Raw genomic sequence first — 14,750 nt, 5'->3', positions numbered from 1 at the left:
CATTATCACTATAAGCCGCCACAAGCATTTGATGCGAGTAAGCAGACGATTTCTTCATATTACAGCAAAAAAGTAGAGCTTCCCACATATGCACTTTTTGTGACACAAACTTAGACCTGATTACGTAAGGAAAAACGTAAGTTGTTATATGAAATTACTGATGATGTGCAATGATTGATGTAAACAGGTGTCGAACTCACACAAAAAAGTATGACGTTTCTATGGTAGCTAAATATGGTCAGTAACGCTATCTATGAGCAAGCAGCGGATTTAAGCTTATACACCTGGTAATAGTCATTTTTTGTTGAAGACGAACCACTCCCAAGTAACAATTTAAGTTTTGTAGCACCTACAAGTGCAATCTAAGTTTCAAGAGAGACTTCAAGAGCACCTAAAAACCTCAGTTGTTACTAGGGCTGCGTCCAGTATTTAGATCTATCGTGGTGTGCCCCTTCCTTAATCTAAGTGTGCTATCTACTATGACATATCACTATTGATGAGTGATTGTCGTTATTGAGTTACACACTCTTCCCAGTTAGGCACTCTACTTCGTATGAAGTTTATTACCTGCTTGGGATTTGCAGTCCAACTATCAAAAGACTCCAATGTTTCTTTACCGAGGACTCTTAGTCTGCGTTGTATCAATGCACTGCATTCGCAGAGAAGATGCTCTGATGTTTCACTTTCAGAACCGCAGACGCGGCATGTATCGTTTGTAAGCTTACCAATTTTCTTAAGATGATATTTACTCGGACAGTGTCCGGTAAGTGGTTCTGTCATGATGCATAGCTCTTTTTTGTTAGTCTAAGCAACTCAAGGTCTTTTTTTTCTCGTTGGGTGAGATAAATTGATTGTCGTAGTCCAAGTGTGGTACTCCAATTGTTCTTTATAGCTGTGATTTCCCACTTTTTCAGGTCCATTTTTAGGGCACTCGGTGAGACTCAACAGAATGGCTCTGGGCCAATAAAATTAGTGGAAGACCCTCTTTTGCTAGCTCATCGGCTTTTTCGTTCCCTGCAACTCCACAATGTCCTGGAACTCAGTATAAATTATCATGATTTTCTCCGCCAATTGTCGGAGTGCAAGAATACACTCCCATACTATTTTTGAGCGACTCGTAGGAGCCCTTAATGCGTTGAGCGCAGCCTGACTATCTGAGAAAATGCAGATATTTGCATACTGATATTTTTATTTCAGACATACGTAAGTGCATTCTAGAAACACTGTCGGTGTTTATTCCTGGTCCTGTTTTAACAGATCCTGTGGAATGATTCTTTTTTAACCCATCTGTGAAGAAAATTACTGAACCTGGGCGGAGACTAGGGCCACTTTGTTCCCAGGTTGTCCGTTCTGGCTCCATAATTTTATAAGTAGTTTCAAAGTTCGGCATCGCATGTAACCAGCCTTCATTTGCAATGACGAGGTTATTTATAGGAAAATCATTCAAAATCGCCAGATGTCTTGTTAAATTTCCAGATAATAATTGTTTATGATGATTTATTTTCAATGCGCTTTTTCCGCTTCAAGTTGTATCACATGATATAGCGGAAGGAGATGCAACATTGCATCTAATGCATTCGATGGAGTACTTCGCATGGCACCGGTTATCGCTCCACAAGCAAGCCTTTGAAGTTTACTTAGCTTTTTTGAGTTGATGTCTCTTTTGTTGTAGGCCATCAAACTAGCAAGGCATATGTTATTCTTTATATTCTTGACTATCGTAGAGTATGACCAGTGAACCATACTTGGTCTGAGACCCCATTTTTTACCAATTGTTCTACTGCACACCAAAAGAGTACTAGTTGCCTTGGTTATAATCTGCTCAATGTGCGCATTTCAGCTTAGTTTTTAATCTAGTATCAATCCCAGATACTTTACCTCAGAGGACATTTCAATTTCTGTTCCGTTGAGCAGAAGTGTTGATATGGAATATTTCCTTTTTCGAGTAAATGGGATTATGATTGTTTTGGAGGGATTTATGTTCAGGCCCTCCTTTTTCGCCACTTCGAAAGGAAGTTCAATGCAGATTGCATTATATTTGAGATAACATAGTTACATTTTCCTCCCACGTGGATTACAACAGCATCTGCAAATCCAATCACTTCGTACCCCAATTCAGAAAATGATTTCAATAGCTCGTCTACAACTAATGACCACAATAAGGGTGAAAGAACTCCGCCTTCAGGACATCTCTTATTTGTTTTCATAGTCAGTGACTTGTTTCCAAGCGTGCTAGTTATTTCACGGTTTGTAAGCATTGAGTTGATCCAATTTATTGTGTAAATATCAAACCCATGTTTTCTCATAGCATTCCGAATTGAACTATGTGATGCAGGTAATAATCTAATGCAGGTTCGTACGCAAGTGGAGGGTTTTGGGGGTTCAAACACCTCCCAGGAGGGTTCAGAATTATTTTTAAATTTTTATAACTTCCTGTTTAGAAAAAAATACCGATTTGACACATAAAATGTCATTTGAGTTCAGTCACTCTAGAAACAAGTCGACGAAAAAACCAAGGAAGAAACCTTGCGAGGGTGGTTGGAAAGGGATATATGTCAAGTTGGACGGCTTCGCAGAAAGATCGGTACACGTTTCGAAAGGTTTCGATATTAGCAACAGTTGTGAGTATACCCGTCACACAGCAGATGTCGGTCTGTATGCTATAGCAGCAGCGGCTAAGCAGAAAAAACACGAAGTAGTAGAAAATCGGGATATCGTTGCCTAGAGAATTTTCACCGCCGATGATCACTCCGTCGGAGACAGGTTACGATATTTGCAGCAGACCTCAGCCGGTTAGATATACCGCAAAAGTTGGACAGAAAGCAAGGAAAAGCAGCTATGGATAAAAAAATGGACGAATAGCACAAAACGAAAAGAGCAAATCCCTGAAGTCCTAACAACACAAAGAGGTGTATCTGGTTGAAAAACCTGGCCGAAATTATTTGAATATTTGTTTGCAGCCGCAATTAATATTCTACGAATATCTATCTATATATATATATATATATATATATATATATATATATATATATATATATATATATATATATATATATATATATATATATATATATATATATATATATATATATATATATATATATATATATATATATATATATATATATATATATATATATATATATATATATATATATATATATATATATATATATATATATATATATATATATATATATATATATATATATATATATATATATATATATATATATATATACAGGGTGTTTGGTTCATGAGTAAGAATCTCTCGAGGGGTGATTTACTGTCATATTTGGAGAAAAAAATCGTTCTACACATACCATCAAATCTCAACCGTTACAAAGTTATTGAACTTTTTGTGTAAAAAACTTATCTATCTTAAAATATCTCTAACTTTAAAAGTATACTTTGTATTTTAAATCTTTTAGTTCCATTCAAAAGGTGAGAAAATTTCCTATTGAATGGTGTTCTCATATCTTTTAGTTATTTAGTTTTAATTACCTTTTAGTTGTAAAGTAATTAAAAGTTAGTGTTTTTGATGAGGTTTTTGTTAATTTTCTCAGAATAATGAATTATGATTGTAGCGATATCTATTATCCGAAAGTTGGGTTTGAGGACGATTCATAATTTGTTCTTCTACATAATATTCCTATCTCTTCTCCTTTCCTTGTAATTTCTCTTCTAAACTTTTCCTGTATCTTACTTGCAAGTTCTTAAAAGACTCTAATCTAAAAAATATGCTTTATATCGCTATTACCAGGGCATCATTGGAAATCTTAGAAAATTTCCTTTCGATGTATGTACAGATATCTTTTAGTTAAGTGTACTACATGACTTTTCACTAGTAAAATAACTCAAAATTTGCGTTTTTTTGGTGATTTTTGTAATTATTGTATTTATTAATCACCTAAATTTATCGTCACTATTGTTCATTTGGTGCCCCTTAATATTCTCTACAATTTGTTATTTAACACTTTATCCCTACCGCTTTTCATTTCGCTGCAATTTAATAGTTAACACAGCATGACCTCATCACAAATGCAGTGGATTCGAAATCGTTGTTTTTGCATATGAAACAAGAAGATAAAAATGATTTTACTTCGAAACTAAAAGAGATAATTGAATGGAGTCAAAGGAAGAATTGTAGAACTTGCTGCGATGCATTAATTCCATGATAATAATGGTGAAGTTTACTATTTATTATTTTAAGAAAATAACGAAAATGCTAATAATAACACTAACTTTAAACTAATTAACTTCTAAAAGAATACCAAATTCACTTAACTGAAAGGTATTAATACATTTTTCTCTGCAAAATTTTCCTGGCTTTCGAATAAAAATAGGAAAAGGTACAATTAGTGCCATACTTTTTCAATAAGAGCTAGTATTAGTGAATATGAGATTAAAATATCCAAGTTCAATAACCCAAACACATGAAAACAAGACAAGATAAGTGTATCATGTCAAAGAACAAATTATACAACTTTTCAAGACTAACAATTTGAATTATTAAAATAGTGATGTTAACTATTAAGATTTTCGCGAAGTGAACGAAAAGTCGATCAAAATTGTTAAATTTTAAATAAATTACTGTGAAAAGATTAATTAACCTCACTAGCTGAAACATTTGAGGACATTTTTCAGTGGAAAATTTTCTCACTTATCCAATGGATCCAAAAGATTTGAAATACAAAGTATATTTTTTAAGTTAGAGCTATTTTAAGACAAATAAGTTTTTAACACAAAAAGTACAATAACTTAGTAACGGTTGAGATTTCATGGTATGTGTAGAACAATTTGTTTCTCTAAATATGACAGTCAATCATCCCTCGAGAGGTTCTTAACCATGAACCAAACACCCTGTATATATATATATATATATATATATATATATATATATATATATATATATATATATATATATATATATATATATATGTATATATATATATATATATATATATATATATATATATATATATATATATATATATATATATATATATATATATATATATATATATATATATATATATATATATATATATATATATATATATATATATATATATATATATATATATATATATATATATATATATATATATATATATATATATATATATATATATATATATATATACATACATAAAACAAAGTTGGCGTACGTAAGACCGCGCATCACTTAAGAACGGCATGATGGATTTGCGCAATTCGTTCTTCGTTTTGTTGATATCATGAATGCTCGAAATAATTTCAATGATGAATACTGTTTTCAGCAGGACGAAGTTTGCCGGGTCAGCTAGTTATATATAAAATCAATGATTTAGTAATAATCTGCAGGTTTGTGTTCATATACAAGTGCAAAAAAACTTTCTGGTTAACTGTTATGTAAAAGAGATATTTTTTACATATTGTATTTCTAAAGGATGGGTATATTCCAATGTTCATTATTGAGGACCTCGGTTGATAACAAGTATGTAAGGTTAGCAGATTTTAGGATGCAATAACCAGGAATTTGACAATTTATCTTAAAAGCTCGACGTAGTGGTTAAGCATTTTTTACATAGAATGTGTATACATTGTTTGAAAGAAATCGGTTAAGTAGCTTTGGAATGGCAGGTAAAACGGCAAATCATGTTTTTTTTCCAGAGACGTCCTACAAAAAGATTCGGCATCGAATCGTTTACCGATATTTTTGTATAGAAAAATTATAGCATGTTATTGAAATGATACACTATAATGTACAAAAGTTTTGATAAATTTGCTTCACGCAAAGTTCTAAAACAATTCGCAAAAAAGTGTTTTTTGTTACGTTGAAGCCCTTACTCCCTCCTTAATAAAACCATAATTTTGTTCCCCGGGTTAGTAAACATGAATCTTTCCCAAAATGATCCATTATTTTCAAAAGAAATATCCTTGAAAAAGTTTGGATTTCGCACGGACAATGTGGTAAAAATGTCAAAAATATCCAATTATTCAAACAGCTTACATTCAAAATGGCGCAATTATGCGCAAGTTTTTTGCCGATCTAGTAGTCCAAGAGTTTTCACTGGGACGGATTGGGAACATGAACTTTTTCAATTTTGAATAAGGACTTTTTTCTTTGTATCTAAGTTCTCTCAAACTGATATTTTTTTGTATACATGGGTCTGTCTACGTCAAAATGTGACCCTGACCTTGGTTTATTAAAAGCAAAGGATATTTGAGTTGAAACAGTTCGAATCACCAATGTCTGAAGATTTTGTTTCCACGCGCGACTATTAACCAGCCAAGCAGAAGTAAAAAACCTCTACCTTTGACAGTTAACAGTGTTGCCAAATTTTGGCAAATAAACGCAACATGGATGCCGATTAATGTAGAAATTACTGGAGAATATTATGATATAGTATAATGCCCTTGATAACGGTTTTTGAATATTTGACTTTCGGCCAGCTTTTTTGTTCAAATACTCCTATGTGCACCGGCCTCGAATGGATGAGGATAGCGATGATATACAAGAGGTTTATGTTTGGGCGGTAGGCTTAATTACAACAAACCAAACCGAAGCCACCACGAGCCAGCAGGCAGTAGTATACTTTGACTCCTTCTCGATAATAAACATTTACCTAATCTGTTGAGCTGAGTCGATTGGTACACAAGACTGCCTTGGAAAACATCTTGAAAGTTTGAGGGTTTCTATACCTTTATTTTGAAATAAACGTAAAAAATCGAAGCCCTCCCCTTGAAAATTCTCTGCGCATGGGCCTATTCTAATGGGTTTCAGTTGATCCCGGCTGGCAATAAAACAATTGGTTAAAAAAAATGAAGTTCATAAAAATAGAAGAAAACAAGACACATAAAAACCATTTTTTTCAATTCGCGCATTCGCTGAAAAATTTAAACCAAGATATCCAAAAGCAGGATTCTGGCAGCGTCGTTTTAATATTATTACAACCAGGGTCCAAAATTCTCATATCCATTAAATGAACGATGAAATCCACTGGATTCACCTTTGTCTTTTCGCTGCCCCCTTCGTTACTAACATACCGTTACATACCAAGCAAAATAATAAAAACACTGCCCCTTGTTCTTTCGATTCTACGGAAATCCAATATCATCGCTAGTTCGTAATTCCACCAAATCGAACAACGACAAGTAAATATCGTTTCTAGTGCATTTTCTTTGCCCAGCACTATGTTCAATATCAAAGGAACTAATATCGTTCTCTAACTCAAAGCGAAAATGAGTGTGTGGAGGATAAAATGAAATAGAATTTAGACGCATGTTTTGTCGTAGGCCGTTGTCACATTTTCGTTTTCGCAATGTTCTGGTGGTTTAGAAAATAGTTATGATTTATTTATACATTCATTGTGCACGAAAAAAAATTTTTTCGTCGCACATACGAGCGTTCCAAGAGTAGACGCTCAACCATTTCCACGTCGAGGAGCGCCGCGGCGAACACGATAACTCTTGTCAAAATTTTCTGACACAGGAAATTCGATAAGATTTGTAAAGTTTAGACTTTTACTCGATGAACCAAAAAGAAAAAAATAGAATAAATTTCGAGTTTCGGAAAGTGAAAGATTTAAATAGGCTAATTACCCTACATATACTTCCAATTAAAATAATTGCCCTCTGAGAGCATGTCGAACCAACCCCAATGATGATTCTAATTACATACACATCAGCATACCTCCTTCGATTGTTTGGGAATTCCAGATCCAAAGCCCCCCCACGACCGACATTGAGCTTAAGACTGTAGCGGTCTGCGCCTTTACAAAATTAACTTGTCTCCGCATCATACTGCCCTAAATGATGGTCGTGCATTGGATAATGCGTTGCTTGATGACCCCCCTTCGACGATGTCTGCGGTATGATTACACCCTAGAGCAGTTTAATTAGTGGCACAGCAACAGCAGATCGCTGTAACTGATCTGGAGCACCAAAAAAAAAATGGATGCTTGTTTTGTAATGAACGTGCTAGTTGATGCTTTTGATTACGGGGTATTATACTTTGTTTTTTCTCTCTTACCGGCATTTGTTTCTTTTGTTTTATTACCCAATCTGATGCTTTACTTGTAAAACATGAATTGTAATCGCAACTATTTTCCCTCTTATTTTCAGGACCCCTCACAGTCACGAATACCACGCATCGGAACCACCGCCAGCAGCAGCAGCAGCAGAATCCCAATCCCCGGTTCCATTCGTCCTCCGCAGTTCCAGTCCAAGCTAGTGAAGCCCTCGGTGGCTCATCCATTAACTGTACCCTTTGCAACCCCGGCCCGATTTCCAGCACCACCGCGATCATCGGCTATCACAATCGCTAGGTCATACTCGGGAGACAAGCTATGTGGTGATTCAACTCCATATCCTGGTGCCCTGGCGGCATCAACACCGGCACCTCACTACAAACCTACCAGTGGGTTGAATTTCTACAAAAAGTTGGAACTGGTGTCTACCGAGAATCTCAATGACATTAAACAGGACGAGCTGTTTGCCGCAGTTCCGAGCAACATCGTAGACTACGGCGAAAGTGATGGACGAATGTTGGTAGACGAATCGATCGAACTGGTCGGTGCTGGCAGTACGGATAATTTGACGTCGGAACAGTTTAGTGGAGATGCAATGCTGAAGCCGGCTCCAAGCATTGAAACGGTAACGCTTAACTACGGTGGAAACGTCACGTATGAAGTGAAACGTAGCGACACGTTCGTTAAGTCGTCCCAGGAGTCACTGAAACTCGGCGGTAGTCGAGAGTCACTGAACCGAACGAGTGGGGCGTCGTCGTTTCAGACAAGCAAATCCGGAAGTGATGTCTCACTTCTGGACCAAACACGTACGCTTGATGTAGATGATAGGCATGAGAAGGGTATCTTAAGCTCGACAATGGTTTTCGACAGATTAGTAAACGTTACTCAATGCATTCCAAATATAACACAAGAGTTGGAGACGGCTTCAGCCCTACCGAAGATCGATCAGCTGTTGGACACTACCCACGTGATTGACAGTCCCGATCGATTGCTAGCGACGGATCCTGTTGCACAGCGACCCACTAGACTGACGTTCAACATGAACGAAACTACCAATTTAATGCACTTCTCCGACCCGTCACTTATTCTGAACAAGACGCAGGTGTTTTGTTCTACGATGCACTCCCCGCAGGCGGTTGGTTTGAGCACAGAGGCTTTGAACGTAACGAGGGACATGCACGGGGGCAGTTTGGAAGATGCCATGCATCTTATTGATTTGCCTGTTAATACCAGCGCTGATGATCACACGTTGATAGCCGGAGATCTTGAGTTGGACGAGGACCAATCGAGAGCTGTGGTAGAAAATACGGGAACCAAAAAAGATAGCATTGATTTAAGCATAGAAGAACCGGTTTCGGTTGGGCGAGAGGAGATCGTGCTTCGGCCTTCTGAAGGACGCTGCTCAATTCCCGCGAAGCATAGATTCTCCTTCGGGTTGGATCTGAATGACTGTACGTTGGACTGTTCAATCGAATTGTGCGACTCGTCGCTCTCTTCAGCGAAACTGCACATCAAATCACCCGTTTCCAACAGTCTGACAAAGCAAGGATCATTCGAAATGGACGAAAGCTTAGGAATACTAACTCCTGATCAGATGAAGGAGTTTTTGGACTCAACCGCTACGAATACGAATAACACCAAAGATCTGGAGCTGCATCTGAATACAGGTTCCCACAGACATGGACTGCATCATTGTAGAATCGATCAAACACCGTCACCGGAGGAACTTCCGCTAGATCCGGTGGGTGTTAAAACCGATATGTCGGGCATTCTTCTACCATCGGAGATCTTAACGAATCCAGGCCCGATAATGTACCAAGAGATATCGCAAGCAGATTCCGAGTCGAAGACCGACCAAATGACAAAATCAGCAACATCTAAGGTTTCGAATAGCTTCATAACTAGCATAACAAGCATTACCAGCTTAGATACGGGCTACCAGGGCGATGGAGAAATGTCTCGGCCGGCTAGTCGCGGTGCTGATCATTCACCTTCGAATGGTCCGAGAATCAAGAATCAAGCTGCTGCTGCGTGGAATGCTCAAGCAGCGGTTGCACCGGTACCGCGCCGTCAAGATCCCATGACAGACAGTGATTTCTTCACCGAAAGCGATGCCGATGATGTGTTCAATCGAGGTGATCGAAGGGCACAGATTATCGATGGACAACTGTACGGGCCAATGATGCAGGGAGCAAACGTGTTCATCAACCAGCAGCCACAGAATGATGATTCTTGCATGGAATCAAGCGGAATTTTCACCGATGTGGAGAACCGGGGGGAGGATGACCTAGTGCATAGACGCTCCGAGAATGAAAATCATGCTGAGAGGGAGACTGACTATTCTAATGATGGCGAAGGCCGCCCAGTTACTGAGAGTGATATGAGCCCGGACGCGTCAACAGATACGATCAGCAGTAGTAACACCGCGTACAGCCAGAAAAAGGTGCTGTCCAGCGACGGTGGGAGAACGGCGGAAGGTGTTAATTGTTTGCAAAATTCTTCACTAGTATCGTCTATTAGCACAAACGCCTCGTCACCGTTGCTGAACGGCGAGAAAAGCTTTGATAGTAATGTTGCTGTGTCGCCAGGAGAACATGGTGCTGAAGCCAGCGGGCATTCTGTTGCACCATCTCTGAATGAGAGTGTGGCTTCGAACTCGACCACAGCGACACAAAATCAATCGTCATCATCGCCATCATCATCAACTTCTTTGGTGAGCGGTAAAGCCGATAGCAGTGGCATTGGTGGTAGTGTTTGCACCAGCAACACTACCGAGAGCGCAAGCAACTTTACTGCCGCTCGAGGTGGCTCAAACACTAGTACCGACAGTTTGTCTGGCGCGGCCGTTGGTAGTGGAAGTCGAAATTATAGTGCTGGCAGTGGCGGCAAAAAACCCTGCTCCAGCAGTCGTAAACAGCAGAAAAATGAAACGAATTTGGTGCTGAAAAAACATGAAATGTCGTCGCGCGCGGCGTTGATCAAAACGCGTAAATTGAAGGATCCCTCGGCGGGTGGATCCTCACGTAGTGTCGGTGGTAGTGTCCTAAATTTGGACGTCGAGAACGAGTGCGAAAATCAGGAGAACAAGCGTCCCATTCGAGGTCATAAGCAAAGTGCACGTGCGATCGGCGGTGGCGCCAATAGTGTCAGTGGTAGTGTTGGAAATTTAAGTTTCACCAAGAAATCAGCCACCCCGAATAAATGGGATGCAGTGATGAGTAAAATTGCCGAGAATAAAACGGTGATCAAGAAGAATTTCAGTGATGTGAAATCGAAGATCAGTTGCGGCGGCAAAGCGGCGGTCGCCCTCTCGTCGAGACGCGTCCATTCACCGGCCTCGTTGAAGAGCCCACCGTCGGAATGCAACAGCATCGGAAATCGTAGTGTTGCGTCGGTGCCAACGACGGGTGGTGGAAAGCGGACGGTGAAACGGTAAGTACCGAGATGATCACACGTGCTCTGATTTCAATTAAAATCATCACACGAGGCTTTTTATTTCAATTCTTTATATAAACACATAAACACCTATTGACGTTCGCGTGCAGCAGATAGTGGTTGCTTGGCTGATCCAAATTGAATCGGTCGGCATCCAGTGGCTTCATGATCGATAATGCAAAACTGGTCACCGACCGACACATCGCAACACGTCGTACGCTATGCTGTTCACGGCGCGGTTTTGGGCGTAATAAATTTTGTGTACCGCGTGCGGTTTCCGCGTACATCAGACATTACGGGTTTGAATGTTTGACAATCAGTGGGAATCTGTCGAAGTATTGTTTTTGTTATGATCGTTGCTGCTTGTTGATCGTGTTCGAACCTAGCGATGACGAGTTGAAACTAAACATGTGCCCCGCGGGTCCATGTGTGCAGGGTCGTATGTACCAGCCGATTAATTTTTACGCGTTTGAAGCAGCACGGTACATTGACATGGTGGTCACGTATTACTTCGTATCGTCAGACGTCTCTTATTTGTTTACAAAGTGTTGGAAATAATAAAATAAATAGAAAAATGATTTTAAGCTAGTATGAAGCAGTTCCTGCTGTGGAAGCTAGCACATGATTGTTATTTTTCTGTCCGTTCGTCACTACGACACGTTGCGGTAGATTTGATTCATTTGAAATACATACACTTTCTTAGTGTTGATATAGAATGATAAGTATATGCATTGCATAGTGTGAATGATATTACGGTTAGTTTAAATTTCGTTCAATAGAGATCATCTCATTTTTGCAATTTCATTTGATTGCGAATTGTAAAACAAAGAGCTTCACGTGTGATTTTCTATTGACTTCAATCATTTCATATGTTAAATGCATTTGAAATCATTATTACTGGAGCTTATAATCTATTTGAGGTCATGCATTGAAAAATAAATTCTTTAATAGAACGAGTATTAAAATACAGTTCACGAATTGATTTGTCGTTTTCTGTACAAAGCGGCGCGGAGCCGGAATTGTACAATAGACTAGTTTCGTGTTTTACACGAATTTTAAATATGGTAATCGACAGAAGGGTTGCGGAGATTTTTTGAAAAAATCCTAGGTAACGCGGGATTTGTAAATAAAACGTGTCATTTGTTATGTCTTATCTAACTATTCATTCGACAGAGCGAATAGATTCGCAGGAAGTCCACTAAAGTCTCGTGATTTATGAGAAACGAAAGTAGATGGTAAAGTGGTACGAAAAATTAGCATATTTCACGAAAGTTGGTTGTACGAAGTTTATTCGTAGCAAAGTTACAAATATATTTTTTCACACAGACCAAACTAATTGAAATCAAACACTTTAACCGTTGTCTTCCGTTTTATTTCCACTATGATGTCATCATAGTGGAATTAAAACGGAAGACAACTGTTAAAGTGTTTAATATATCATTCCACTAAGTCGCTCAAAACAGTGCTTTTGTTAAAGTGGTAATTGAAATCACCATAAGTTGCCACCTCTGGAGAGGCTTTGACCCGGAGATTTTCACTGACACGTGGGTGGTCGATTTTAAGATGAACGAGAGAGAACTTGGAATCAAAACGATTGCTCGGTATTCTAGAGCACTTTAATCCCTTTTTATTACTATTGTATACGTATACGTTAAAGTAAAGCTGTAAACGTCTGAGAACGGTTTTATCGATTTAATCTGGTATAGTATTTCACTTTTCCGACTAAGTGCCAAGAATACAGAAGCACCTACTACTCTTACAGTGGAGGATATGTCGAACGACCATTGCTCTACTTCACAACTAACAGCAAAAAGAGAGCTGGCTGCGGCATCATATGGGAAGCAATATGTGGTGTCGATTATTCATCACCAGAGGCCGTAACAAAGGGGAAATACTCACACTAGACGCTGCAGGAGTAGCAAGAACACCGGAAGAACTCGTTTGATGTTGACCTAGTCAGTTGGATTATAGCATATAGCAAAATATTACTTTCCTCAATTTGTAGTAAATTTAATTTGTTTTCCATTTTCATTGATTTGTGAAAGAAATCAGCAATATTTGGTGGAACTCATCTTTGCCATCTTGAAACGAAAGGTTTGTCGGGTAAAATGAATCTGAACCAGCGTAATAGTTAACTTAGACTTTTAAATATTTTGTAAAGTATCAATCAGTTCAAAAAAATTTAAATTGTGCTTATTCCCACCAAACCCGGAGAAATTAATGTAAAACCCGGAGGCCCGGAGATCGCTCCCGAAAACCGGAGTCTCCGGGTCAAACCCGGAGAGGTGGCAACCCTAACCATAATAGCGAACAATCCAATCAGGTCGATGCTCCAAATACTATCGAGGAATTCCACTAAGATCCGTCCGAAAATCTCTAAAATCGTGACCGACCATCTTAGATTGCGATGAAACTTTACAGGTTCAACCGACATAGAAGACTAAACATTTTCAACAGTCAATAAGATTATTTTGACTCAAGCGTAATTTTTTAAAAGGGTGTAGACGTTTCTACATGCAAAAATTTCAATTTTTTTTGTTCGGTTACACTATTTTATACAGTAAAATTATCTGAAAACGAGTTACAGGTAATGAATACTTCTGCACGAAAAAAATATACACTGAAAAAATGTTGTGTTATTTTTCACAAAAACAAAAATTTATGATAAAAATTTAAATTACGAAAAAACCCATTTTTCCAAATTTTAATCTAAAGAGAAAAGAAACATTTTGAATGTGGTTTCATGATGGAGACATTATCAGCAAAAAGTTTTTCTAACAATAACTTTATACATGTTTTTAAATTTCATGCTAATTGACATACAAAACTGTAATTTTATTACAGAATATAATTCTAAGTATCATTTTAAATCAAAATGCATTTAACAAATATCTTCAAAAATGCGATAGTTTTCGAGATGTTTGAGATTTTGCTCCAACGAAAACAATTCATGTAATTATGTCCTTTTTAAAAGTTATTCGCGTTACCCCATCATAAATTGTCAAAAGTCTAATGTTTATCGTTTTAAAGACATAAAAGAAGCTTTTTCAGTGTATTTGGATCATGGAGCAGCTTTTAATAAAACAGTTTTCCTAACAACTTTTGACAAATTTGTATGATTCATACTTTTTGCAGTCAAAAGTACAATTTTATTTTTGAATATGATTCTAAACGCCATTTTAAATCAATATGTTTATAACAAAAAATTTCTGAAATGTAATAGTTCTCGAGATATTTGAAATTTTGTTTTAACAACACAATTATTTTGTTTTATTACGACCTTTTCAGAAGTTATTCGCG

The 14,750-nt window shown here is 37.6% G+C and overlaps 1 protein-coding gene across 2 annotated transcripts in view; it reads left to right on the top strand.

Annotated features, from left to right (window-relative positions):
• Window positions 1–14,750, top strand: part of LOC131681538 (uncharacterized) — a 516,112-nt gene that overhangs the window by 161,206 nt on the left and 340,156 nt on the right. For both annotated transcript variants that reach the window (XM_058962362.1, XM_058962361.1), the window contains exon 3: window positions 8,110–11,447. In XM_058962362.1, the coding sequence (XP_058818345.1) occupies window positions 8,110–11,447 (3,338 nt within the window). The remainder of the gene's footprint in view (window positions 1–8,109; window positions 11,448–14,750) is intronic.

Source organism: Topomyia yanbarensis, chromosome 2 (assembly GCF_030247195.1).
Source record: "Topomyia yanbarensis strain Yona2022 chromosome 2, ASM3024719v1, whole genome shotgun sequence".
NCBI lineage: Eukaryota > Metazoa > Arthropoda > Insecta > Diptera > Culicidae > Topomyia > Topomyia yanbarensis.
Note: the sequence above shows the minus strand (reverse complement) of the source record. Positions and strands in the feature narration are given on the sequence as shown.